The sequence below is a fragment of the Macrosteles quadrilineatus genome, unplaced genomic scaffold, assembly GCF_028750875.1.
Source record: "Macrosteles quadrilineatus isolate MER2022 unplaced genomic scaffold, UCM_ALF_1.0 Scaffold_2__2_contigs__length_208266976, whole genome shotgun sequence".
NCBI classification, from domain to species: Eukaryota; Metazoa; Arthropoda; class Insecta; order Hemiptera; family Cicadellidae; genus Macrosteles; species Macrosteles quadrilineatus.
This window is the reverse complement of record NW_026542595.1, coordinates 81,020,039-81,046,303: the sequence shown is the minus strand read 5'-3', so window position 1 is coordinate 81,046,303 and position 26,265 is coordinate 81,020,039. Positions and strand designations below refer to the sequence as shown.

The window sequence follows — 26,265 nt, the reverse complement described above, 5'->3', positions numbered from 1 at the left end:
TTAAATTTCTTCACTCTTATTTGCATTAAATACGCCCAGGTAAATTTATATTCCAAAATAAAAACAGATATATTGGGTTTTAATGAAACTGCAGGACTTCATCAACTTTGAATTACAAATATAAAAAAAGTGTAAGCCACGAGTTTATTTCGTGTTTTAGGGCTCGAATCGAATATCTCAAATTACTTTGTTTATCTTCACCGCGTGTATTTTTTTCACAACATGAGCGGGTAAATCTTAAAATAAAAAGTCTCATCGGGAACAAACCTTCCTTTGTCGCGTATTAAATAAATAGTTAGTAGTTATACTACTGCATTATTTGTGTTTGGTCTTTTTTGTAATATTGTTATTTGTTTTTGTTTTTTAGGTAACGGTCTACAGTATAGTTAATATCTCATTGAAACCTTATGTGTTACATATTATTATTTATTGATTACTCAATTACAAATGGTATCTGGAAACACAGATCAGTCTAGCTTAGAATCAAACCAGTGACCTTTAGATTTGAATTCAGGCACATAATCACTCAACAATTAACAAAATTTGATCAAGATTTTCTATATTGTGATATAGATTGCATTTGGATAAAAAGGAAACTGTTACCTCAATACTGTCTAACAGCAAATATTTTACTATTAATTTAAGAGTTCAATTTATAAACCGGGTGGTAACGTTTTTTTCGTAAGTCTAACAAAAATGAATTCGGATCAGTAGAAAATGTGTATGACAAAACGACTAATTCAAAGAAGCGTTTACAGACTGGTGGGAATTTCGCCAGAACGTTTCTTGGCTGAAGAAAGTTGGAATTTAATAAAGACAATGGAGTCCGTCACTTTGAGAAACGCATCAATTGGATCCATTCAGAAAACTTCGTCGAAGTATTTGGACGTGCTTCTCATCATCATGGGGGTGAGTTTAATCAATTTTAATGACTGGTTTGTTGTCAAATCTGTTTGTAGTGTACTTTAGTTACAGCTTTATGTTTTCAGTATTTTAGTTTAATAGAAAGTTTTTAGTGTGTATATTTATTTTATTTTAGTTTGATTTAGTTTTTTATTCTAGTTAAATTCTCTCATCCAAAATAATAAAAGTGTACATAAACAAGTTTTTAAACGTAAATAAAATTAAAATCTATAAACAAGTTATTAAAAGAATATACATTGAATTAAAAGTTTTTTTTTTAAATTTTCCATTTACATTAAAATTGTCCCCACTTTATCATTCTACCTTAACAAAATTATTACTAAAGAATTTTAGTTAAAACTTTGCTACTGTTATCGGAATATTATAAACACAGTCCTTAATTACAAAATAATAATATGTATATCAATTTCAAATTATAGAATTAAATAGCTCGAGACATTACTTTTACACATTTTTTATCAATTTAACTTTAATTTAAATAAATATTTTTTTATGCGAAATTTCTACACAGTAAAGCAACGCTTTTACGGATTTAAAAGCTAACGAAATGGAAAACCAACGAGAAGCTATGCAAAGTAACAACAGATAAAATAAAAGCTATTCAGAGAGGCAATAGAAAGGATAAATGCGAATTATTCGTGACTGGAAACCCCTCTTTGACACCTGCGTCTCTTTTGGTTTCAAATTCGTTATTCTGGATTATTGTCAATCTATCGGCTCAATGCACAAATACGATTACTCTTTGTGTAAATTATATACTTTAAGTACTTAATACTCGAACAAGTGGATTAAACGCTAAAAATAAAGGTTAAATAAAACCCAAATTTAATATTAAAAAGGGTTTTGGTAGCACAGGTTATCATGCTTATCATTTTATTCATGTCTCTTACTAATCTTTTCTCGCAACATATCAACAAAATCCAACTTTTAGAAGAACTATAAAATAAACCCGTTTGATTAACCTCGTTATGTAGCTAGCTAGCTAGTGGATATAGCACTCGCCTCTTAATCGGAAGTTCACTGGTTCGATCTAGAGAAAAGTCAAAATAATTGTGACATTTTGAAAATTGACCTAGTCGTCCTTAAAATAGTCTTAGCTAAAGAACTAGCTAATCTCAAGTAACAAATCTGTCATCTCACACTTACCCTTATCTTCGCCTCAAAATATGCAACCCTGGCGCGTTAGTTCGGAAATAAATGTAATCCAATCCAAGTGTTATATTCTAATAAATTTACAAAGATACTTAAAACACGTAAACATCTCTTTTTATAAAATGCACATGTCTGTTGTAGGGTCTGGACCTGTCTACAGCAGCCGAGGTGCTGAGGTCTCTAGGGTTGTCTAGTACTCAACCCTCCTGCAGCTGCAAGAACGCCGCCAAATGTCGTCAGAGAGTGACAGTTTTTCCAGACCAGCAGCTCAAGGTTCGAACCAACACGTCCGTCTACATCTCCCCAGCCCACTCCTTCACGCTGTACTGCGCATGTGCCTTAGGATTTACAGGTAACTCAATGGAACATTTAAATTATCTTTAACTGAATTATATCAAGAATTTAAAATTATTGTTTTCGTTTATTCTGGTTTTGATTTGCTGGCTATCTCAGACCTTCAATGAAGTGATTGTTGATAGGGAAATATGTAATTTTCTCTGGTTGAAATCACGATCTTTCTAGAAATGAGAATACATACATGTCTCTCTATATTTGACTATTGGTAATTTCTCGATTGACTGTAAAAAATAAGACGAATTTATTAAAGATTAATATTTAAAATTTTTTTAAATTTAATATATTACAGGGTTATAGTTAAAAATTAATCGGAAATAACTTATTTAACTTGTTTGTTTGGTATGCAAGATACTATTAGGGACACTTTTCATCACGATGATTAAAATTGAGTGTTTATTATGTTTCTGGATATAGAATCCAATCTGCCTTAGTTTTTTTATCAAGTTTTGGTCTTGAGCATATATCTTATTCTAGCCAAGTGCTAAGCATATATCTTCTAAAAGGGGTATTAGATTCCATATCTTAAAATGTTGTAAATACTTCTTGTGTCTTCCTAATCATAATGGAAATTTTTTTTTACAATATCTCATATTACACAAACTCGTCAAAATAATAAACTTGAACAAATTCATTCTTTCTTCTCGTTTACGCAATAGCCAGGTTTCTTGTTGAAAAACTATGCCATAAAGTACCTAGTATAGCTTAAATATTGACCAAACCGCAAACCTAACCTCAATGTCCAGGAGACCTCTGTGAGGAGCAGTTGCCTGCGATGTCGGAGTGTGCGTGCTCCGGCTCGCAGACTTGCCTCAACCCGCCCTGCGTGGCTCCCTCCTGCGCCAACAATCACTCGTGTTTCCCGCCAAATATCGCCAGTGGCGCTTCCGTCTTCTCCCAGGAGCTGCTAGCCATCACAGCCACAACCGTCGGCGTCGTGATCATCGTGGCTCTCTTCGTAGTTTACAGGTACCATGGACTTTTTTATTGTAGAAATTGTCCTTGCAATGAAAATTGTTTTACGAATCACAAACACAATTAGATTTCAGTTTACAAATTATGTTTGTATTTAGTGTAGAATATGTCCTTGTAATAGAGCGTAAGAGTAATAGAACTTTAGTTGTCTAGGCTCCAATTTCAAATTCCGCAAATCACAATTTTTTTTAGCTATCCGATAATCTCTAGCTTTGAGTATTGTGCAAAACTGATTCTGCCGAAGCCTGGCGTTCTAGTACGAGAAAAGTGGACAAATAATAAAATATGCTATTTTAATTTAACACTAATTTGATTCATCTCATTAAAACGAATCAACAATGTTTTTTTATTCAAGTAAAATACTAGGTTCGTTGGCATTGATATACATTTGAGTAAATGTCGACTCTTCAAAGAAGTAATATATCCGCTGAAAATTACAGTGTAAACATGGTTTTGTTTACAGATTTATGTAAATGTACGTAATGCAAGGATGTTCACAGTTGAGTACATGCACTAACATGTATGTATTACAACTCTGTTATGTATCACAACATTGTTATGTTTTGCAGGAGATGTCATGGTGATCCTCGACAAGCCAAACATAGGAGAACCCTCAACAAACAACCTGGTGCTGTGGACAAACTCGACATAACAGAGGTTAGCCGCCTCCTGTTATCAACTGTTGTTATCTTTAACCTAAAATAGTAGAGGGAATATGGGGATTCTACATCGCCCGAAGAGGACCCTCTTTGGGCGAGGTGAGTTATTGGTTGAGATGTGGGGGCAGGTGGTATGCGGGTGTGGTTTACGTATTGTGTACGTACTAACCTTACTTGATGTACTGCATACGTAGGTTGTCTGCATTCCCGCCATAACCTCACTTTACGTACTGTATACGTAGGTATACCATAAATTATAAACTATATTTGTTTATTTGTTAAATTGTGGATAAAAAGTGTGTGTCTCGACCGGGTATCGAACCCCGGTCTCCTAGGTAAGGGTTTGAAGTGTTATCCATTGGGTTACGGTGCCAGTTACAGGTCCTGTGTTTATAGTGGTAAATGAGAACCTTAATATCCTAATGTACACATAACAGAGTGTGTAATATACACCTAAAAACATTACACTTTTATTCTATTTTATATAACTATATGCTGTAGTCCATAACAAATACCAAACAAATGATAAATATCGTATCCGCTGATAAAAACGGCTGAAAGAAGGTTTAAACATAACTTTACCATAGAGCTTAAAAACGGCCTTTCTAAAGGCCACCAATTGTTGAATGTTAAATGGACATTTCATAGATGTTATGTTTTCTTGGGATGATGGATAATCTGAATAATGTTTTTTCCTAACAGTTGGCTGTGTATGAGCCAGAGGTTCACGGGTTCGATCCTTACCAATCACCAAAATGTTTCACTTCTGGCAATATAGCAGATATGTTGTAAAATAAGTTTTCCCATTTTTTCCTAAAAACCCAAAACTCGATTAAATCATTTTATTTAAATAGGTAATAAATGTGATATTTTTAAGGAGACATTTTAGTGTAAATCCAATCAGGCAACTGTAGGTTTGCTTGGTTTGCTGCGGTGGGGGTATTGCTAAAAGTATCGTGTCTATGGCAGGCTTAAGTAATAGAACCTACATTATTCACACCCATTTTAATATAGTAAACTTAACACAAAAAAGCTCAGAATTAAAATCTTAAATCTCAAAACTGTAAGTTTTAATAATTCAGAGAAAAAACACTTCCAGTTGTGTTTATTGGTCGGTGGTTTGTTAGTTAAAAAGCCTCTAGAGAAACGTTCCAGCTACAACAACGGCACCTGATAGTTCGTAACCTACAAGCTTTGAGCGAGTTCAATAAATTCATCATTGAGTTACGATGTAACTTTTAAGTACTCTACTGAGCGTTAATTAAACTGTCTTTCTAAAGTTCACCACATACTCGGTAGTTGTACTCCTTGTTTTGGGCTATCTATGTTTGTGATTGAAATATTATTAAGTTCAATCAATGGCGAGTTAAAATTTATTATAATTCACCAAATATAATAAAGTAAAAGGTGTTTTTACTAGAAGTATCTTGTCTATGGCAGGGTTTAGTAATAAAACATGAATACTTACATACTATGCTAGGTTTGTGTTTATTGGTCGGTGGTCGTTAGTTAAAAAGCCTCTAGAGAAACGTCAACCTCACCACCATGCTAGAGGTCCCTCTTTTTCTTCTTTTCTTCTTTTTTCTTTTTTTTCTTGTTTTTCTTATTTTTTTTCAAATTTTTCTTATATAATTTTTTTTTATTAATTATTTCAGTTATTTATTGGGGGGAAGAGGTTCACACAGGTCTAGACCACATAACCCTGTGCTATGGAGACCCCCCTTATGCAAAATTACTTCAAGTCTGTCTTCAAGTACTTAGTCCGTCGAAAGCGAGTGTTCTTCTTCCATCTCTTCGAACTCTTCTTGTGGTATTTTTGAGTGTCCCCACGGTAAGGAACTTATCCCATTGCATAAGATGTATCTTTTATCATCGTGAGCTGATAATGCAATCTTGTTTAGCTCAACACTGTATAAATCATGCTTGTAGCTTCTTATCATATTCATCTTGCAATACCGGTCAACACGTGTTTTTAAACAGTCCTTATAGTCTTGAAAAGATATGGTATTTTCCACTACTGATTTGGTTATACCTTTACATTTTTTTATAAGATGTTCATCTTCAGATCTGCTGGCATACATCTTTGATCTTAAACCTGCGTGTTCATACATGATTTTCCCTTTGAGTTCATCTTTGAATTTTCCAATAACCTTCTTGTTTGCGGTGCTGAAGCAGGGGTGATTCGGTGGATAATCGCTTGTGTCAAAGTAATCTATCATCTCCTTCATGTCATCATAGAAATCCTCGGTGTGTATGTGATAGGTCAGACTGTCTGTATCAGTATATTGTAATTGAGCTTTGTCCTTGTATCGAGCTTTTATTACATTGTAGTGAAAATCGTACATTAGCGTCTTTGATATATCCAAGATACTCATACCCAAATAAATAGGTTTGTTAAATAACAACTTTGTCTTGCTCATATGTAGAGCTGCAAGTTGATCTGTAAAAATTGTCCTCCTCTTGAAGTTGGGTTGTGCCAACCACTTGTCTACCTGTTTTTCTTTCGTTGCCAACCGGATGTCTACTCGATTTCTAACATTTTCCATCGTCTTTCCAAAAACACTATTATTCATTAGTTTGTAAAAGTCCTTGTCAAATTGGTTTGTAGCACTTGTTCTCTTGTTGGTATTCAAATCTATGTAGGGTTTGAGCCAGTTCTTTTGTTTAAAGCTGATTGCTCTATGGATTTTCTTCACTTTCAAACCGAGAGACATATATTGTTTAAGGTTTCTGTAGTGTGTGACGTATTTTTCTTTATCATATAATGTTGCTAGCAATTTCTCTTGTCTGGATCCTGGAGGAGGTCGGCGTTCAGGTGCTAGAGGGAAATCAGAGTGTAGATCGTGCAATTCTTTTGGATACTCCAAGTCCACTTCTAAGATATATCCAATGTCACTATCATCGGGAACCTTTGATACGTCAATAAGGTGGGGATCTTCGACCCATTTGAATTCTGCATATGGCATGTGTTGACACATTGCCCATCCATATAAGTTGTTGGCATCAAGATATGTTAGGTATGATGAAGGAGTATTTTTATCATAATTATTCTCATCCATATATTTATTGTTGGCGGCTGCGTAGCGGTTTGAAACTTGTGATAGACCTCCCCGAATTCCGTTGCCAATCATCAAAATCATGTTGTAATCAGTTAAAAGTTCTAGTTCTATCCTGGTAGTCTTGAACATGGCACTCCACGCTAGTCCGGGAGCTGTATAATACCATGCAGGGTCGAGTTTGTAGGTCTGCATACACACGTTCCTAAAATTCTCCATGACGTCGGCTAACTGCAGTACATCTGACTTGTTGTACAAGAGAGTATATTCCTTCATATTCTTTATCTCAAAAGCCCTCCATATCTCACTTGCATGCTGGTAATCTTCTTCTTTAATTTCAGACATGGTCAACTTGTTGTAAAAGTCCGTTTTTGGTGGTAATGATGTACGCTCATATTTATCTAATGAGTCCATTGCATCATACGGATACACACCCTTTTGAAGCAGGAGTTGTAGCTGTTTACCTGAGTAGTATTGTGATGTATGTTTAAACTGAGAGGGTGTCAAGTTTTTGACTAGTTCCCCCAAGCTACTCGACATGAATTTCAATGAATCGACGAATCTCAGATCGATACCTCCTTTCACATGAATAGTATATGAAATATATCGTTCTTCGTTGTTAGGGATAACATCGATGGTCTCATTGTTTAATCCAAACATTTTAATAAATATATGAGTATCGTAACCAGAAAGGTTATGGATAAATATTGGGATAAATGATGGTTTTTTAAAGTTTAAGTTGCAGCTATTGTGTGCAGGACCTCTGAATTTTCCTGACAGATGATCATGATCCCTAACTAATGGATCTTGTGCTGTAAACTCTCCTCCACAAATGTGACATTGAGTAGCCATTAAAATAGTAGTAAGATTTTCCTCTGAAAGTATCATGGGTTTGACAGCTTCTTTAGAATATAGATGTCGTATTTTCTTCGTCTCTTCGAGCATCCTATCTACAAATATGCGAGGTGCGTCCTCACCAAAGTATGTTACTGGCGTTGCATGACTGTGTTCTTCTTGAACTATATAGTAACAAAAACTAATTGCATCATGTTTCTGGTATTTCTTCGTGTACGATCCTGCCGTGTCTTCTTCTTCTTTGCTGGTAGACTGTATTGGGCTGAGCATACATTCGAAGTCAGCATAAATTGTGAATGGCACTCTCATACTTCTGTTGTAATCCTTAAACTTCAATACTTCTCCTTCATTCGGCATTATAATTTTTACTGGTTCATGCTTTTTGCAATATTCCTTGTGCATTTCCAACAAGTCTTCTGTTCCAAAGTGTAATAAACATCTCCTACATAGCCAAATACTATTCTTGTTTTTTGTTTTTTGTGAGCGCACGAGTCTACAAAGGTCATTAATTAGACAATAGTGTGAATTTCTTCCATCTTTTAAGTAAAGCAAGTCTACGTGTAGCTCCTTTTCTTCGTTGGTTGTAAGTAGGGGGTACACTGTAAATTTTTCATCATAGCTGTATACGTTGATAGATATCCCAGATCGTTTTTCAAACAACTTCACGTTGTTTAAATCTATTGGAAATTCAATTCCTTGCAGAACACTATCAAACTCGTGTTCATATTGTCTGTAGTTATGTACTCTATGTGGGTTCTCTTTAAACCCTACTGGATGAATGGCTGCGAGCACTGACCACAGGAAACATTTATGGTCGTTGTTTTGAATATTGATTATAGCTTTCTTTAGTTTTAATGGTGTTGGTAAATCGATGTAGGACGATCCTCTCAGAGGAACATAGCGGTTGATTCGTAGTTCAATGTTGATAATTTTACTTAGAGTCCAGCCCGAGCCTTTCGATTGAAATTCTTCCATCTCTTTCAAAATCTTTTCCTCCTTTCTTCTCAGCTGTTCTTCGATGTCATCAGTAGGATATAACGTCACGTTTCTTGTTTTGAAGTTCATTTCTTGCATAATTTCTTCATCGTTACTTATTTTTTTGTGTTCAGTCAAGAGTACAAAGTTTATTTTAATGTTGTGCTTTTGCAAGTTTTCTCGCACCTTATCACTTAGTAAGTTTCTTGAAAGTTGAAAAAACTGCTTTGTATCTTTAATGGCTGATTTATTTTCAATTAAATATGTTTTCATCCTGTTCTTGAACGCCTTTTCCACTTCAATTATTTTCAAACTTTGTTTTGGATTTTCGGTTTTAGCGTTGTTAGGGTCCTCGATGAGTAATGATGATCTGATGTTCTCAATATTGGAGCTGGTAGTAGGTTGGTTGATGCTGGTTGATGGTTGTATATCCGCTGGACGTAGTTTCTTTGGAGCTGGTGCATATTCACTTTCACTTTTCACTGTGCAACGCTTAAGATGACGTGTCCTATGTGACAATGTAATCAATGTTCCACAAAAATCACATGGCCTCTGGGGTTCGATGGTGTTTACTTGTTCCCCGAAACATTTTTTCAAGTGACGCGAAAAGTTTTTTGATGAAATAGTCTTTTTACACTTGTCACAAGTTTTTCTCTTCATGTTTTTTTTTCAATAATTCTCTTTTCCTGCAAACAAAAACAATTTTCTAACAAAATTTCATAAAAAAGACAAAAGTAATGTAAATACAAAAAACTATTCAAAAATTATTAAAAAGATAAATCCTCAAACGATCTAATATTGGTAGTACAGAAACTGTAGTGCAAATGATCTTCACTCCTCGGCAGTCGAAGACTTAATGACTGAGGGACTCCTGCGACTCTATTTATACCCTCGGTTATTCAGATTTTGAAAAATGTGGTATTAAAGAGACGAATTCACAAATGATGAATAATTGGTAGGGTTTTTGTTTGGTTGAAAAGGTAGTATAATGATCTTCACTCCTCAACAGTCGAAGACTCAATGACAGAGAGGCTCCTGCGGTTCTATTTATACCCTCGGTTATTCAGGTTTCGATAGAATTTGGTATTAAGGAGACAAATTCACAAATCATGAATAATTGGTAGAGTTTTGGCTTGAAAAGCCAATTATTGATCGGTAAATGATCTTCACTCCTCAACAGTCAAACAACAGCCAAAAGAATCAACGACTCGACCTGCAACTCTTTTTAAAGTCCCTAATCGCCTTATTTTAGTAATATTTGGCGTGAAATAGTTAAATACCTCCTTTTGTTCAGTTTTATCAAACTTAGTATAAACATGTTATACCACATAAATTTAATTAATTTCATGAACTAGGATAATATAACTATAAGATGAGGGATTTATGGGTATTTAAATGGGATAGACATTGATTTGTAAGATTTCTAAACTTAAGTATGAGGGTTCTGCTACTGTAGTGTATTTTAGTTTAAATATCAATCAGTTATAGCATATAACGACACATTAAAGGTTTATTGAAATATATTTATAAAGAAGTAAGATATAACTTCTTGATCAGCATTGTACATGTTATTGAATTTACATGTCATTCGCCTTTTATATATATATATATTCGTCTATATCCTATTGACTGGGACGGGTGGCGTCGTCCTATAATCCAGCTACTAGGAGGTCTTGAATTATGGATATATGCACTGTAGATAAGATTCTCTCTAGTGTGGATTAACGTCCGCAGGAGTAATTACTACGACTATCCACAGTACTGTCCTGATAATTAGACCAATCCTTATATACCAAGGCTAAAAAATGTGGGTTGGATTCCACTATAAACTGTAGGTCCCTTAATTGCCATTAGCTGTATGACATATTAATTAACAGCTGTGTCTAAGGAATATGTCGGCCTTAGTCACTAACAAGACTACAAGATCGTGCTACTTATCCTACACTCATCTCCATTCATACTTGGTTTAAAATACCTACTATGTATAGTCGCCATTTCATCGAAACGTATAAGTATAAGTATTGGGTCTGATGATGATTGGAGTGTCCAATCAAAATCGATCACCACTTGCTATCTTTTTTTTTGTATTTTGGCCGTCTTGTGAGTAACAGTATAAGCGTAAATATATCTTTTAAGTGATATAAGACAACTTTTATTTACTTTCCGTAAGTAAGATATGTTATTTTATAGATTATCCTTAATAATGAAGGTTATTCCAAGAAAGCTTTTAGTTTTCCTCCTGACAACTTAACGTGTAATAACTCGAATAAATGGGTTTTAAGTAGTATTAATATTCCATGTCAATATTGCGTCATTAAAACATACCATTTGACACAATAAAAAAAAAGATTTTTGAAAAGATTTTTAAAACCTTTTTAAAACCTTTTGAAACCAATTTTGCCTAATATAAACATAAAATATCAGTAATATCACATACACTTATTCACGTTCGTGAACAAACTTGATTAAACCATAACAAGGAGGAGTTTGGCATGAACATATAAAGTCACATAATCTTATTTGCGATAAACCGTCTTGATTCAACCATGTGATATGAATAAATGACTAAACCACGGAATAATTAGAAGTTTAAATGGGTCAAAAGAAGGAATTTTTAATCTATTTGTATTTATTTTTTTTATATAAGTATTGTAATAGAAAATACCATTAAGGTATATTATTAATAAGTATATAATTAATTTATAATCATTAACTCAGCTTGATCGGTAAAGAAATAAATAAAAACATACACCCTTAACAGCAGATCAGCGCATTCAGCAAATTTCCAATATTTTTTTCTCGTCAAAGAATACATGAGGATATAGGTATATTGGGTTTGCTGTTTCAAAAGTTTTTAAATCAAATTATTAGTAACACCTAAATGAAGACACATACCGATTTCAATGAACATATAAAAATCGATAAGGAGGGAGAGATAAAAAATGTTTATTCCAACTTAAAGTTTCTATCCATTTTTACTGTATAAATTTAAGGATATAGTTGTTTTTTTTATAGTTTTTACAGATCAGCAATAAATAAAAGATGTTTCTATGTACGATACGTTTCCTCCCCTTTGACTTTTCAGATCCGGTCTATTGTTTCCAAATCTTGGAGGTACTCACCCTATGTAAATTAAATGTCGGAATGTAAAAAAATAACTTATAGAAACAAGTTTTCATTTTTTATTCCTATTACTTTTTGTTATCAGTGATAAAAATCTGCACTGATATATATATATCTAAATATATATATATTTTTTACTGTTAAAATAGTTTTACATGAAGGTATTTGTTGTTGGTGCCAAATTAGTCGATGCTTGGTTACAATTACCAACTAAGCTCCTTTGACACTATACGATTTTTGCTCGTGCGGCTATTAATCATTATGTAATCGATCATTGGAGCTTTTGACTCCATTCACATTAATACGATTACCAATCGTGTACGACTTTCACCCGCGTAGCAACCGTAGGTGACCACGGTCCGGTATTCGACTCCCGTACGAGTAATAACCGTGTCTAGAGCTGGAACCGTGCGGCCATACGCCTATTACTTAAAAAGTAAAATATTAATGGAAATTCTGTGACAGTGTATACGTAATTTGTCCGGTTAAAAGTGATAATAGCTGAAACATTGTTTAGAAAATTAGTCAAACGAGCAAATAATAATCTAATTCATCACCTATTGGCATACATTCGAACCAACCTCCTAGTCCCTAAATACCCTCTTAAGTATGTGGATCAGTATTAAAAATTCATAAATGGTTAGTACAACCGTTTAAAGATTATTTCAAGAAGGTAGGTTTTATAAAATGAGATTTTTTTTAACTATACACTCCATCATAAAGAGATATAAACAATATTTATTTTGTATATAAAACAAATCCATGAAGTCATACGATTTATGAAGTATATTAGAGAGTAAACTTACGATCGTGGTGTTTTTATATTTTTACTTTCATAAAGCAGCAGTTCATTCTAAAAATGTTTTGTTAATTTTAATACATATTTTTTGATAATATTTTAAAAACACGCTTTTACATGTTGCTTTCACCTGTAGAAAGCTGTTTTATTTTACGCTAACTGAATAGTTAAACAGTCAAATAAACACACGTTGTTATCTGTTTCTAAATCTTCGAATGTAGCAAACGATTAAATAATAATCAACAAATTAAATAATTTGTTAGAAACAAATTTTAAACATCTATATTTGCGTTGTCAAGGCACACCTACATTATTTATGCTATAATTTTTTACTGATAACTTCTAATGAATGCTTAACGATCTGTTTCAATTTGAGTTAACATGTTGCAACAAAGTTTTTCCAACATTGAGAATTAAAGAAAACTGTTACCTTACTGATAACCTGTCATTTAAGCTGGATCATTTTATTTCTTTGATTTGAGACATCCCCATAATCAAACAAATTTTCTCTGTACAGAATCCTGAAAAATGGGGTGATATCAACCATTTCATGAGCTCCATTTTTTACCCAAAAACTCTGGGTTACCAACTGGACAGTCATAATCTGCGTTGAATAGGCTAAAGCAGCAACACCATTGAGAGTTGGTTAACGTTTTTTTAACGTGTTGTCTGTAAGTCACAGTATATGCCCCGCATCAGAAAATTCTCACGTTGTTCAGTGGAGTTTCTCTTAATACCTGTCCCAAAGTTTGAAAGTATGGACTCATTTGTCGAAATAGGTTGGATAACTCTTGTAGCTATAAGATTTGAATAGCAATTTTCATTTCCTCTTTTTGAACATGGAAACTATTTGACTCTCCTAAATCATAAAAATATACTTGACCGTATCTAATCGATCGTTGAATACATAAACACTAATTCCTTCACTTATGTTAGGTCTAATATTTTCACTAAAACTTTCAATAGTAAATGAGTTTTTGAAACTTCGTATTTTTGACTTAAAATGTCTGGATTGTGTTGGTGAATTCAGTCAAAAAACATTTTATAAGTTTGTCAGAGCAACTGGCAACATAACCTAGAAGTAAACAATCCATTTTGCGTTTTTTCTCAGTTAAAGTAGAGCGAGTAATACAAAAGTTTACAATGAAAACATAAGGTCCGCCAAGATTTGGTATAATCTTATTACTTGAACTTATCATAGTCAAGGCATTAATATAGTTTGTACTAAATGTGTTGAAATATCTCGATCTGTAAGTGTTAGAAGTAAACATTTCTTGCATATGCATTCGTTTGATCTGACATTAGGCTAAAATTAACATCGACCTAATGGGTTGCCATGCTGGTGACAAAATAACAATGAAATATAAACAGAAAAATTGTGATTTACTTGTATATAGAATGTATTTTTTTTTTTTGATAAAACTTGAGAAATATTTTTATGTCATTGTAAGCTATTGAAAATTCAGGTGAATAACATTTTTTACCTTTTGTTGCAGTGAATCTAAGTAGGATCTATTCATAAAAAATAATGCTATTTAAATTGCGAATAAATCCGACATGCTTGCTGAGTGACTTTTCATTTAATTGCCCAACTTAAAACTCTGGATTGTGTTGGTGAATTCAGTTAAAAAACTTTGTATACGTTTGTCAGAGCAACTGGCAACATAACCTAGAAGTAAACAATCCATTTTGCGTTTTTTCTCAATTGAAGTAGAGCGAGTAATACAAAAGTTTACAATGAAAACATAAGGTCCGCCAAGATTTGGTATAATCTTACTACTTGAACTTATCATAGTCAAGGCATTAATATAGTTTGTACTAAATGTGTTGAAATATCTCCATCTGTAAGTGTCAAAAGTAAACATTTCTCGCATCTGCATTCGTTTGATCTGACATTAGGCAAGTTTACTTTACCACCATGACAACACTATGTGCTTCGATCATTTTTTCTATTCCAAATCAAGTTGGCTGCAGAACTGGCAAATATTATTCATCTCACCAAGTGAATGTGTATCTGGATGGGTATCTGTTAGACCAGACCTCTCTTTTTCTACTCTCCTGATACGCATAGATATCTTATTATTAATTGTCTCCTCCTCCCGTTTTCAATATTTCTTCTTTAAACTTGAGACATTTTCTGTTCTTCCAACAAAACTGATTAACTGTTTAACTTGGTCTACTGAATCTACTGGATCTACTGAATATTAAAAACATTAATATTTACTCTCAAAAAGCTAAATAAGTTTCTTTTTATAAACAGCTGTTTCTTTGAGAAGGTCTCACAGCCTTAAGAGAAGGAACTTTACAATTCTAAAACCTTATTGCAAAACTACATATTGAGACGAATCTTTTAACACGTTAAAGATTAAAATTGGTCAACAAATAAGGGAGGAGTTGCGTTAACAAAAAAAACTGCTTCACGTATTATATATAGATACGATTTTGATAGGCAAGCATTTTTTATTAAAACTGTTTTTTTCTGCTCGTGTGAATCGCAGGGAAAATCTTCGCATACTGTTAGAAAGATACTATCCGGTAGATGTGCAGAATCCCTATATACATTGAAATGGACTCAAAAAGCAGAAAAATGAATTTTAAATTTATGAAAAATTAACATGGACCTAATGGGTTGCCATGCTGGTGACAAAATAACAATGAAATATAAACAGAAAAATTGTGATTTACTTGTATATGAATGGACTACTGGACAGATTGGACTCAAATTTGGCATGATTATAGCTTACACTCCCAAATAACATATAGGCATATTCTTATCTCAAAATTCCTTTCGGGCTCCGACCCAGTGGCTCTTATCTGTGGTTCCCCGTGTTAACCTTATGAGTATTCATATTTAAAGGGAATAAAAGAATTTAGTCAGCCTTTTCAACTAAAAAATTTGGTTCTATGGTATGCAAAAGCATTAAAAGTTATAAGATTTACCAACAGGGTGCGGCACTATTACTTTTATTTTGCATTTATGGAAATAGCTAATTTGAACTAAGCAACAACAAAAACCTTTGATATGCAATGAGAACTGTCAAAGAAGAATTGTTGTACAGTTACTTTTATGTTTTAAATTTAATAAATAATTTGTGATGTATTGGAAATTTTTAATAATTAGTTTTTCTCTATTGTTTAGGTGGTTTAGTTGAAGTGGTAGAACATTATGGCTATGGTAGGTGTGTAATAAACTATACCGTAAATTTAAAGAAGAAAATGTTATCAAATTGTGTCCTCCCCATTGTAAACGTAAAGCTTGAGTATAACTGCAATAAACATTTTATACTTATATGCCAATCCCGTACGAAGGACGGGTAATCTGCTAGTATATATATATATATATATATATATATTTTAAGCTGGGCAATTAAATGAAAAACACTCACAATTTGATTGAGAGGTCAAGGAAAAACATCCGCCCCTGCAGCACACCTATCAACTGAGTGACTTTTCATTTAATTTCCCAACTTAAATATATATATATATATGCTCGTTGTCCATAATGTATCAATATATATATATATGCTCGTTGTCCATAATGTATCAAATTGTGCTGTTGAACTGTACAAAAACATGTCCTTGACAGTAAGCCAACCCAATCTTCTCAGTTTACAAAACAGTTTGTTATTTTTCAGTATCGCATTTTACCTTGTTATTAATCAAATACTCCCGCCGCAGCAAACCTGCAGACCAAGCGAATTTCCATTTACCTGCTTTGATTTCTGATTAAATCTATTTCAATAACAACAGGTTTAAGTACTTAGGTTTTTCTTCTACAAGGAGGGCTATAAAGTAAGTTTTTTTTTATATTATTAAAATATTACTTCCTTAGTATAAATTAATAAATTTGTCAAGTTTGATCAAAATTTATCCATAAACAACCAAATTATAACAGTTTACTTAATCTCCATAAAAATGTTAAATTGAAACTTTTTTTTATTTTCTCCGTTACCAATATTCGTACAATAACACTTTGATATACTAAATTATTATTTTTTTAAACTCTTTTAAAAGGTTTAGAGAGAAATTGGAAAAATTTTATGTTTTGAGGTGCAAAAATGAGAAAGATCAATGTTTACCACATAAAACCTGTATAATCCCTTTCCCCATGGTCTGATCGTGCTGGTTTGCAAACTATTTCGAATAGACGTACGTACACATGGCATGTACGTATTTATATAAAAAATATACCATAGTACCCATTTTAGCAAATAGCCTCGGGACCGATTTACTTTTTTCATTTTGATGTCCCCAGAGGCCAAAAACACCATTCGTTCAAATTTGTATATATGTATAGAATTGTAGATTTGTACATATGTATAGTATATTGTATAAATGTCCGTGAACGCGATAACTTGAGTATTTTTTGTCCGATTTTGACTAAATTTGGTTTAAAGGTGTAAGGCGGGATAAACTAGAATGAGTTCACGAACCAGCATGATCGGACCATGGAAAAGAAGTTTTACAGGGGGTTTTATGTGGTAAAATTGGTTTTTATTATTTTTGAACCTAAAAACATAATAGTTTTCAATTTCTCTCTAAAACTTTTTAAAAATCTCAAAATAATAATTTAATATATCAAAGTGTTTTTGTACGATTATTGGTAACAGAGGAAATTCTAAAAATGTTAATCTTTTATTTTTATGTTATTCTTATGGAGAATATTGTAAAATGTCGTAGTTTGCTTGTTTATGGATACATGTTGATCAAACTTGACAAATTTATTTGTTTGTACTAAACTATTTTTTAGAAAGAAAAAAAAACACACTTTATTTGTGCCCTCATAGCAGCAAACCTAGGTATTCGTTAAACCTAATGTTATTTAAATATATTTAATTGATTCAGTTACGTGTAAATTCGCGTAATCAACAGGTTCGCTCACATTATCCATTATGAATTTGAACGGATGGTGTTTTTAGCTGCTGGAGACATCGAGACATCATAACGAAAAAGTGAATTGTTCCCGGGTCCATGTCTTGCCATTAGCCTGTGGTGATAGCTGATTTCCTAAAACCTTTTTACTTTCTCCCCCTATACATAGTACATGGAGAAATTATTGTTTTCGTCAGAATTTTTTAGTCACAGTTTTGATTGGATATACCGGTATCCGTTTTGAGTCACTTTTTTGCCCCTATACATAGTAAATGGAGAAAGTATTGGTTTCGTAAAAATTTTTGAGTTTGAGTTTTGAATGGATATATCCATTTTGGGTCACTCTGAACCCCAAAAAAAAGTGGTTTTCAAAGTGATGTCTGTGTGTCTGGATGTGTTTAGTGCTAGACACTACACCTGTGGTCTGATTTAGATCAAGTTTGGTGGGTGGGTTATAATCCATGGTATCTCCAGGCGTTTTTTCCATTTTTTTTAGTGTTAATTTTTAAGATTTTCCTATAAAAACCCTATTGAATAACGAAAAAATCAGATTTTCTAAAAATGGACAGAACGATTTTGATAAAATAATAGTATGTCGTACCCCTTTAAATTCTGTACAAAATGTTACTACTCCCATTTCTGTAAAAATGTACAGTTAAAAAGTTATTGTAAATTATGTTATTTTCCCATAAAAACCCGATAAATAAAAAATAGGATTTTCGAAAAAGAAATCGGTTTTGATTTAACTTAGTATGTTATGGTCCTCAAAACTTTAAATGTTTTTTATGTTTTTTTTATTTAGATTTTTATTGAAGATTTTTCTATAAAACCCTGTTAAATAGCGGAAAATCGAATTTTCTCAAAAATGACGCGAACGATTTTTTTAAAACTTAGTATGTTATAGTTCTTTATATTCTAAACAAAATAGTACAAGCCCAATTCCGTAAAAAGTACTGTTTAAAAGTTATTGTAACTTATGTTATTTTGCCATAAAACCATATAGTTAAAAAAGTCAACCTTTTTTTAGAAAATAAGGTTTTGATCGAAATAATATGTTACGGTCCTTATAATTATAACAAAAATATAGTACAACACCCCATTGTTGTAACAGTTACGGTTTAAAAGTTATTCCAACTTTTGTGATTTTTCCTACAAAATTATTATAGTTACTCCCACTGCTTACCCATGATAAAAGTTGTTGACAAGCTTATGGGAGAAAGTATGTGTAAGATTGCTGATACCATTTATTTAAAAAAAATTTGACAAGTGTAACTTAACGATGATTAGATTTGCTCCAGGGCAACAATAAGGGAAAAATAAAAAAAGATATTCAAATCTATTACACGTAACAATGGTTTTCTAAGAATGATGGCACAAAAATACAAAATGTGTTTTAATGTAACCATCGATAGATTATTTTCTACACGCGTAAAAAAAAAACTCTCTGTGTACTATAGCTAGTTTTAAATACAGTACATTTAAAATTGGAAAATTTAAGTGGTCACCTCACCATGTTTAATTAGTTTTAAGTGGAAACTTTCTTTTAAATTTCAACTTAATACTTTGTATAGCTATAGGCCTATTTAACCACAATTCATGTACCAAGTTTGTATACTCTAAGTAGTCTAAAGTGATGCAAGAGAAGCAAGCATAAAACGAGAATGGTTCTACTGTAATAATGTTTATGGGGAAACTTGGATAGTAAATATTTCATATAAATAGTTGCGAGAAACATAGTACATGCTATACAATAAATATGTATTTTTCAGACTCACTTCATATATATTATTGGCTATGTGTTATTTTGTATTTTATGTAAGTGAATAATCCTGTACTATTACATCAAGTAAGGTCGTATAAACTTAAACCCGACATCCTAAATATACAGTACTTAATGGTTTTGAATAAAGGAATCTATACAGTAACAATTTCGAACACTCTAGAAACAAGTACCTGACCTTAATACTATGAACTGTAATCCCTGTTGCAGCAAACCTGCAGACTCAGTGAAATTCCATTTGCCAGATTTTATGTTTGATGAGTTTAATTGTTGATTGTCATTTGAACTCATTACTTTCAAACAAACTCTCCATCAGGACATCAGGATAACACTACTTTAAATATCTCAGTTACAAATGGTATTCTGAATGTTATTTTTAAAGCCTAATGCAGTGATGATAAAAACATATACGTCAACATTTTAAATTCCATGGAATAACATAGTCACATACAGTAATTTAAAAATAGTAATATTTAATAAGGTGAAAGTTGTACTTTAAATTAATAACTATTTATACGTCTCTTTTATTTCCTGAATTGAAATTATATCATATTACTATTTTATTGTCTATCAAATAAAAAAAATAAGGACTTATGAATATTATTATACCGAAGCATAAGGCATTTTGAATGTTAAAAGTATTTAAGATATTATAAAAAATGTGATTTGTTCTAGGGAATTAAAAATAGATTAGGAAACCCTGCAAAACCCTGATAGCTGGAGTAAAATTACATTTAGAAGTTTTTCAAATTAAGTACAAATAGGTTTATCCAATTAAATTACAGTTGCAAAACGAAGCCTTTCTATTTAAGTGTAGCTAATACTCAACTTTTTTGTAATATTTGTTTACTTTTAAATAATTGATATTAAATCATAATAGCTTTAACTACCTACCTCATAATAGAGCGGAGTGAAAACGAACTCTGTGTTGTTGCCTCCAGAGCTGACCGCATTCTGCCCTTCTTTGTCAGAAATGCTAATCTCAAAGCGGAAATATATTTCCGGTAGAGCAACCGGTAGGGCCAACGATACATCGTTGGGTAGGGCAGGCGGTAGGGCAGGTGGTAGGGCAGCCGCTAGGGCACCTGTTAGCTTCTTGGCAGTAAATAATTAGCCCACATCCGCAGTACTGAAGTTTTGCAGTTTACACTGTTTTAGGAGTGGGTTCAAGTTACACTGTGTAGAAACTCGAGAAATCTAGTGATAACCGTTTGAGCATAGATAAAACATACTGGAGTTATGACTGAGTCGATTTTCGGGTAAATGATTTCTTTGTTGTCTTATTTTTTCTGTTGCATTCAATTGTTTTTCATTAAACACATATACATATGTTCTGTGTGAATAATGTGTTTACGTTTGCGTCCAGATCAATTTTAAATTATGATAACAGAGATTTGCCAGCTTCTATTAATACAGCGTAAAGTTGGATAAGTTTATTCCTAATAACCTTCATACATTTATTTTCATTATTAGTTGACCGTTGTTTGTAAGGTATCCTGTGCTTTTACTTTAATATGACATTTTCTAATATATTAGCAACCAAATATCGTAATTTCTTTTATTGAATTTTAAATATGATATTGCAAATTCAATGGTAAATTTGTTATTTAATTAGTATTTGTAATATCATGGCTAAACATATGTTAGTTTATAGTAATATTACCTGGAGGGTAATACTTTGGGCAATTACCAAAACTATTAACTTAGTTTTTTTTTTTATCAAATGATACATTAGTCAAACTAACCAATCTTGGATACAACGTGTTCCGTTCCTGGTCAGAACTATTTTCAGGGATTATTTACGCCTGAGTGTTTGTAAGGGGCTTAACTATTTTGTCTAAATATGAAATTACCGGTTAAACGATAGGCGTATTGTTTACTTCTGTGTGTATACATGTGTTTGTAAATATCCGACAAACATCGCATGGTTGGATTTATCTTACTACAGTATTATAAAGCTGGGCTCAAATTGACCAAAAATAAAGCTACAGTTACGAGGATACTTATACAGAATGTAGAACTGTTCCCGCTCAGATATTGAGCTAGGGCTCTGTCCCGTGGGCATTCAAGTTCTGAGGTTAGAGTTTTTAAAGTAAACATTGATTGGTATCAATGATAACGAAGAACAAACCCACACAGTTTGAATGTAAACAAGCAGAACTGTCACAGGTAAATAATTATAATATAAAAAAATTAAAAATTAATCCAGATTTTATTAATTAATTAATTAAGGTTCAGAGTGTTTTAATTAACCCTGTGTGAAAATTTTTTTATATTCCCAAATTATAATGCTGCTATTAACACTGTACAATAAATATTGATTTTATTCTATATGTTAATGTCATTAGTATAGGATTCTTTAAGTTTGTTATGTTTTTAGTCTATACTGAGTCTGTTCTAATATTTGTGAAATGCTGTAATAGTATATTAAGTTTCTGGTTCTGGAAATAGGTTTTTACCGGACGAGTGTGGTTCAATAAACACATTTTAGCCGAGTTGCATACTATATTTTATGTCATACTACTCTAAGTGAACGTAACAATAAAAAATCTGTACAAGTCCTGATATATTTCCACCGACTAAATGACTAACAATCACTACCCATATCTCCTAAAGAGAGGTTATGTTTTTGTTTATAATCACTTGTTCTTAAATATAATCAGCTGGTTGGTGTCTGGTAAAAACTCAATACAGTACAATAGTGTATAATGAAACCCCGTCCGATTAAGCTAGTGGAACAGCTATTTCCAGACTAGATCCTGCGTGATAAGTTTATTCATGGATATTATATTGATTAAAATTTTATAATCAATGTCGTATAAACCTAGGCTCTTATCCTGCGTTTTAAAAGAATTAATTTTTATGAAAATCAATTCAAACAAATTGAAATTCGCTGAGTCGGCAGGATTGCTGCGGCGGAGGTATTTATATATATTTTATTTGTAAACAGTTAACACTATTGCGATATTTTTTCGTTTACAGTAAAAACCATTCACCATGTAATTAGATTATACATTAAAATCTATCATTAGTTTTGTATCCTAGGTAGGTTATGTAAGTTTTAACTGTCTGAGCAAACAAAAACGTACTACTTTATTATCAAACTACTCAATACAGTTCAATTTCGTATCTAAATTAAATGGTATATGTGAAACAAATTTTTTAGACATTTTAAAAGACAACCAAAATTGTCTCTTTTGTATACACTGACTCCGTTAAACAAGGCACGAGTAAAACTCCTACTAATGTGTAAACTAGTGATTTGTAGGCACAAAAGTAAAAAAAAAAAAAAAAACTCTGATGTGTAACAAATTATTGTTATATTTCCAAAATAAGAACTAAATTGTCTAAAATGTCACATGGCAAAACTACTACAATACTGAGTATTTATTTTTTAATCTTATACTCCTTTTGAAAAGGCCAAGCAAAACTCGTATAAAGTTAGGGTATCAAGCAAACATAACCTTAGATTTATGTTTCTGGTTAACATCAAAATGGAAATTAAATTCTGTGTAAGTTTATGTGGTGCAATTCCTTCAGATAGTGTTCTTAAATTAACTCGCTCCAAATGAATAGACTTATTTAAAATTTTAGCAGGTTCATCAATGATAGATGTCTAGTGATAATGTTGACCATACAGTACTGAATTATTAATTTGCTTCTTAATCCACATTTTTAACTATTCATTTGTAAATAGTATTGTGATTTTCTTTCAACGGAGCCATTATTATATCGTTAAAAATCTTTAAAATGTTTTTGATAATTATTGAAATAAAAGTTTTGGTTGATTAAATAAGAGTATTTCCTAGTTGTTGAAGCCACCCACGGAGTTCCTTTTCATTAATGTTGACACACGTATTTTTTAGTTAGCTTAAGAAGCGTAAAGAAAAGAAACACCCCTTTGGGTTTTACAGTTATGTTTGAATGCTCTCCTTAAAATTCATATATACAATTTTAGTATTCACCCTGCATGTTAGGTAACTATTTTACGTTTTATTTAACAATTTGAGCTGACACTCTGGCGTCACACATTTACTTACTGAATAACTATCAAAGATTTACACACTCTTAAACTTAATTCATACTTAAACAAAAGTTTTATTCGAACAACTTTTAACGATCTATACGTTTATTTTACTAATAGCAGTTTACCTTACAAATGGAAAAATATTTCCTCTAAATATGTAAGTGTAAGGTAATTACAACCACATAGTAATAAGAACTGAAAAACGTACACATTTAATACATTTGTATGCGTTTACTCTACCAATAGAAACAAATCAACAACTGTGGGTATATGCCGTTTGCTTGGTTACAGGATTTAAATGTGATATTGTTATGTCACAGATTTGAAACAACCTTAATGACCTTTTATTATTATTGCAGTCTTTGATACATATTTAAATACAATTATTTGTTATTGATGATTTTCATTACGTACGGGGGGGTTTAAATGTTAGTTGAGATTCTAACCTAAAGATGACATTGAAAAGGCACTTAATTATTTTTAAATATTTCGAAGAGATCATATCTTTCACGTAAAGATATCTTTCACTATTAGGTTTTGAGGTGAAGGAAATATGAACTTAGTTTGAAGACACAAAGCCCCCAAACCCCTTAAACATAACCAGTTATTTGAAAGTACGAAGGATACGTCAAATAACACTTTTAATGATATATCCACACCTATACGGTTTACTTACAATTCGGTAAATACATGAAAGGTGGTAATGGCGATCGATTTCAATTGGAACCTCCAATCATCATCAGATCCAACAAGTAATTTACCTTTCATATGTACTTATCGTCTTGCAAAGTTATTTATCCAGTTATTGCAATAAAAAAAGTAAAACAAACTTTATATTATCCATGATCAATCAGTAACAGCTAAAACCCGTATTAAAAATTTGTCTTTGTTAGTAGTGCAAAAAAAACAGCATTAAAGCTTTCACACTACACAGTTAAAACAACGTAAATATGTAAAAAAAATAAACATAAAAATTGTGTAAAATCGTACCGTTTCCAACAAAACGGGGAAAACCGTAGAGTGGGAAAGAAGCGTTACTTATAATCGCGATATTATAATTCTACACTACTTGACTTGATGAGTTATTTGCAACCTGAAAGTTTGGTGTAGGTATAACTAACACTTTTGGAAAATTCAAAGATGAACTCAAAGGAAAAATCATCTATGAACACGCAGGGTTAAGATCAAAGATGTACGCAAGCAGATCTGAAAATGAACATCTCATAAAAAAAATGTAAAGGTATAACCAAATCAGTAGTGGAAAATACCATATCTTTTCAAGACGATAAGGATTGTTTATGAGGTTGTCATTTACCACTATAAACACAGGACCTGTAACTGGCACCGTAACCCAATGGATAACACTTCAAACCCTTACCTAGGAGACCGGGGTTCGATACCCGGTCGAGACACACACTTTTTATCCACAATTTAACAAATAAACAAATATAGTTTATAATTTATGGTATACCTACGTATACAGTACGTAAAGTGAGGTTATGGCGGGAATGCAGACAACCTACGTATGCAGTACATCAAGTAAGGTTAGTACGTACACAATACGTAAACCACACCCGCATACCACCTGCCCCCACATCTCAACCAATAACTCACCTCGCCCAAAGAGGGTCCTCTTCGGGCGATGTAGAATCCCCATATTCCCTCTCTTTAAAATTGTTGTTTTGTGATTACTAATGTAGAGTAGTTAGTATAGAAATGCTTAGCTTCTTGTAATAAATGTTTTCATTATTCACGTTTATGTATTCTGACAAATGGAATTCTTCATTGCAGATTTCCGGAACATACTGCCAGCATGATATCTTGGCAGGCATTTCCCTCAATAGTCTTCCTCGCGCCAGTGATCAAACACAAAACACGCTTGATGTGATTGCAGGTTAGTACCTAACACTTATAGGGTTAAGTGCATCGAAATGCATGAACATAATCCAAAATCAATACCTCAAATAAGCTAATTTTCGGTGTAAAATTACTGTATGATTTAAATAACGAGCATTAAATCTGCTTAAAACGACCATAAATAGAGGTATATTACTTATAACAACGCAACAGTTTTAATACATAATCTTTGTTCCACAGAAGAGACAACTGTGGTGACAACCTCGCTGCAACGTGAGGATGATGTCGAGAGTTATGGATTCCCAAGTCGCCGTCATCCCACGCTACCAGACATTCAGACGTTTCAAGTCTCATAGCGCAAACAAGAATACTGCCTAAGTGTCCTGGTCACTAACTTGCTTTGGCTGTTTACATCGTTTATGACGTTGCCTATACTATTGATAATCCGAGAGACTCACAATTCTAAAAAAATAAAACTTAAACAAGACACTACGTCAGGATCCTGCACGATTCTTGCGTGATCAAAACCCGAACGTCCGTAAGTCATTAATACAACGGGTTCATAAGCTCCCAATTTTCACAGATAAACAAAAATCATAAAAATCTAGGTTTTTTATCATTTTTAAAGCAATTTATCAACTAAATCAAAAGCTCTTTGCTTGTAAAATTATATCCTGTAAGGGTCACAGAAGCAAAAAGTCAGTCCTACAACATAAATTACCATACATCACTACGTTTCCTTGATCATTTTACAGTTTAATAATTATAGAGGTGAAACATCTCATACTCTGAATAAGGACCATGTACCTGTGTCATGAATAAAGTGATCTCAATCCTACTTCAGTGACTTACAAACA

At 32.5% G+C, this 26,265-nt stretch overlaps 1 protein-coding gene across 1 annotated transcript in view; it reads left to right on the top strand.

Annotated features, from left to right (window-relative positions):
- Positions 1-25,799, top strand: part of LOC128984483 (fat-like cadherin-related tumor suppressor homolog) — a 44,008-nt gene extending 18,209 nt beyond the window's left edge. The window contains exons 14-19 of the mRNA XM_054403811.1: positions 759-909; positions 2,218-2,428; positions 3,177-3,399; positions 3,975-4,062; positions 25,343-25,445; positions 25,649-25,799. Of these exons, the coding sequence (XP_054259786.1) occupies positions 759-909; positions 2,218-2,428; positions 3,177-3,399; positions 3,975-4,062; positions 25,343-25,445; positions 25,649-25,764 (892 nt within the window). The 3' untranslated portion in view covers positions 25,765-25,799. The remainder of the gene's footprint in view (positions 1-758; positions 910-2,217; positions 2,429-3,176; positions 3,400-3,974; positions 4,063-25,342; positions 25,446-25,648) is intronic.
- Positions 25,800-26,265: the final 466 nt, after the last annotated feature.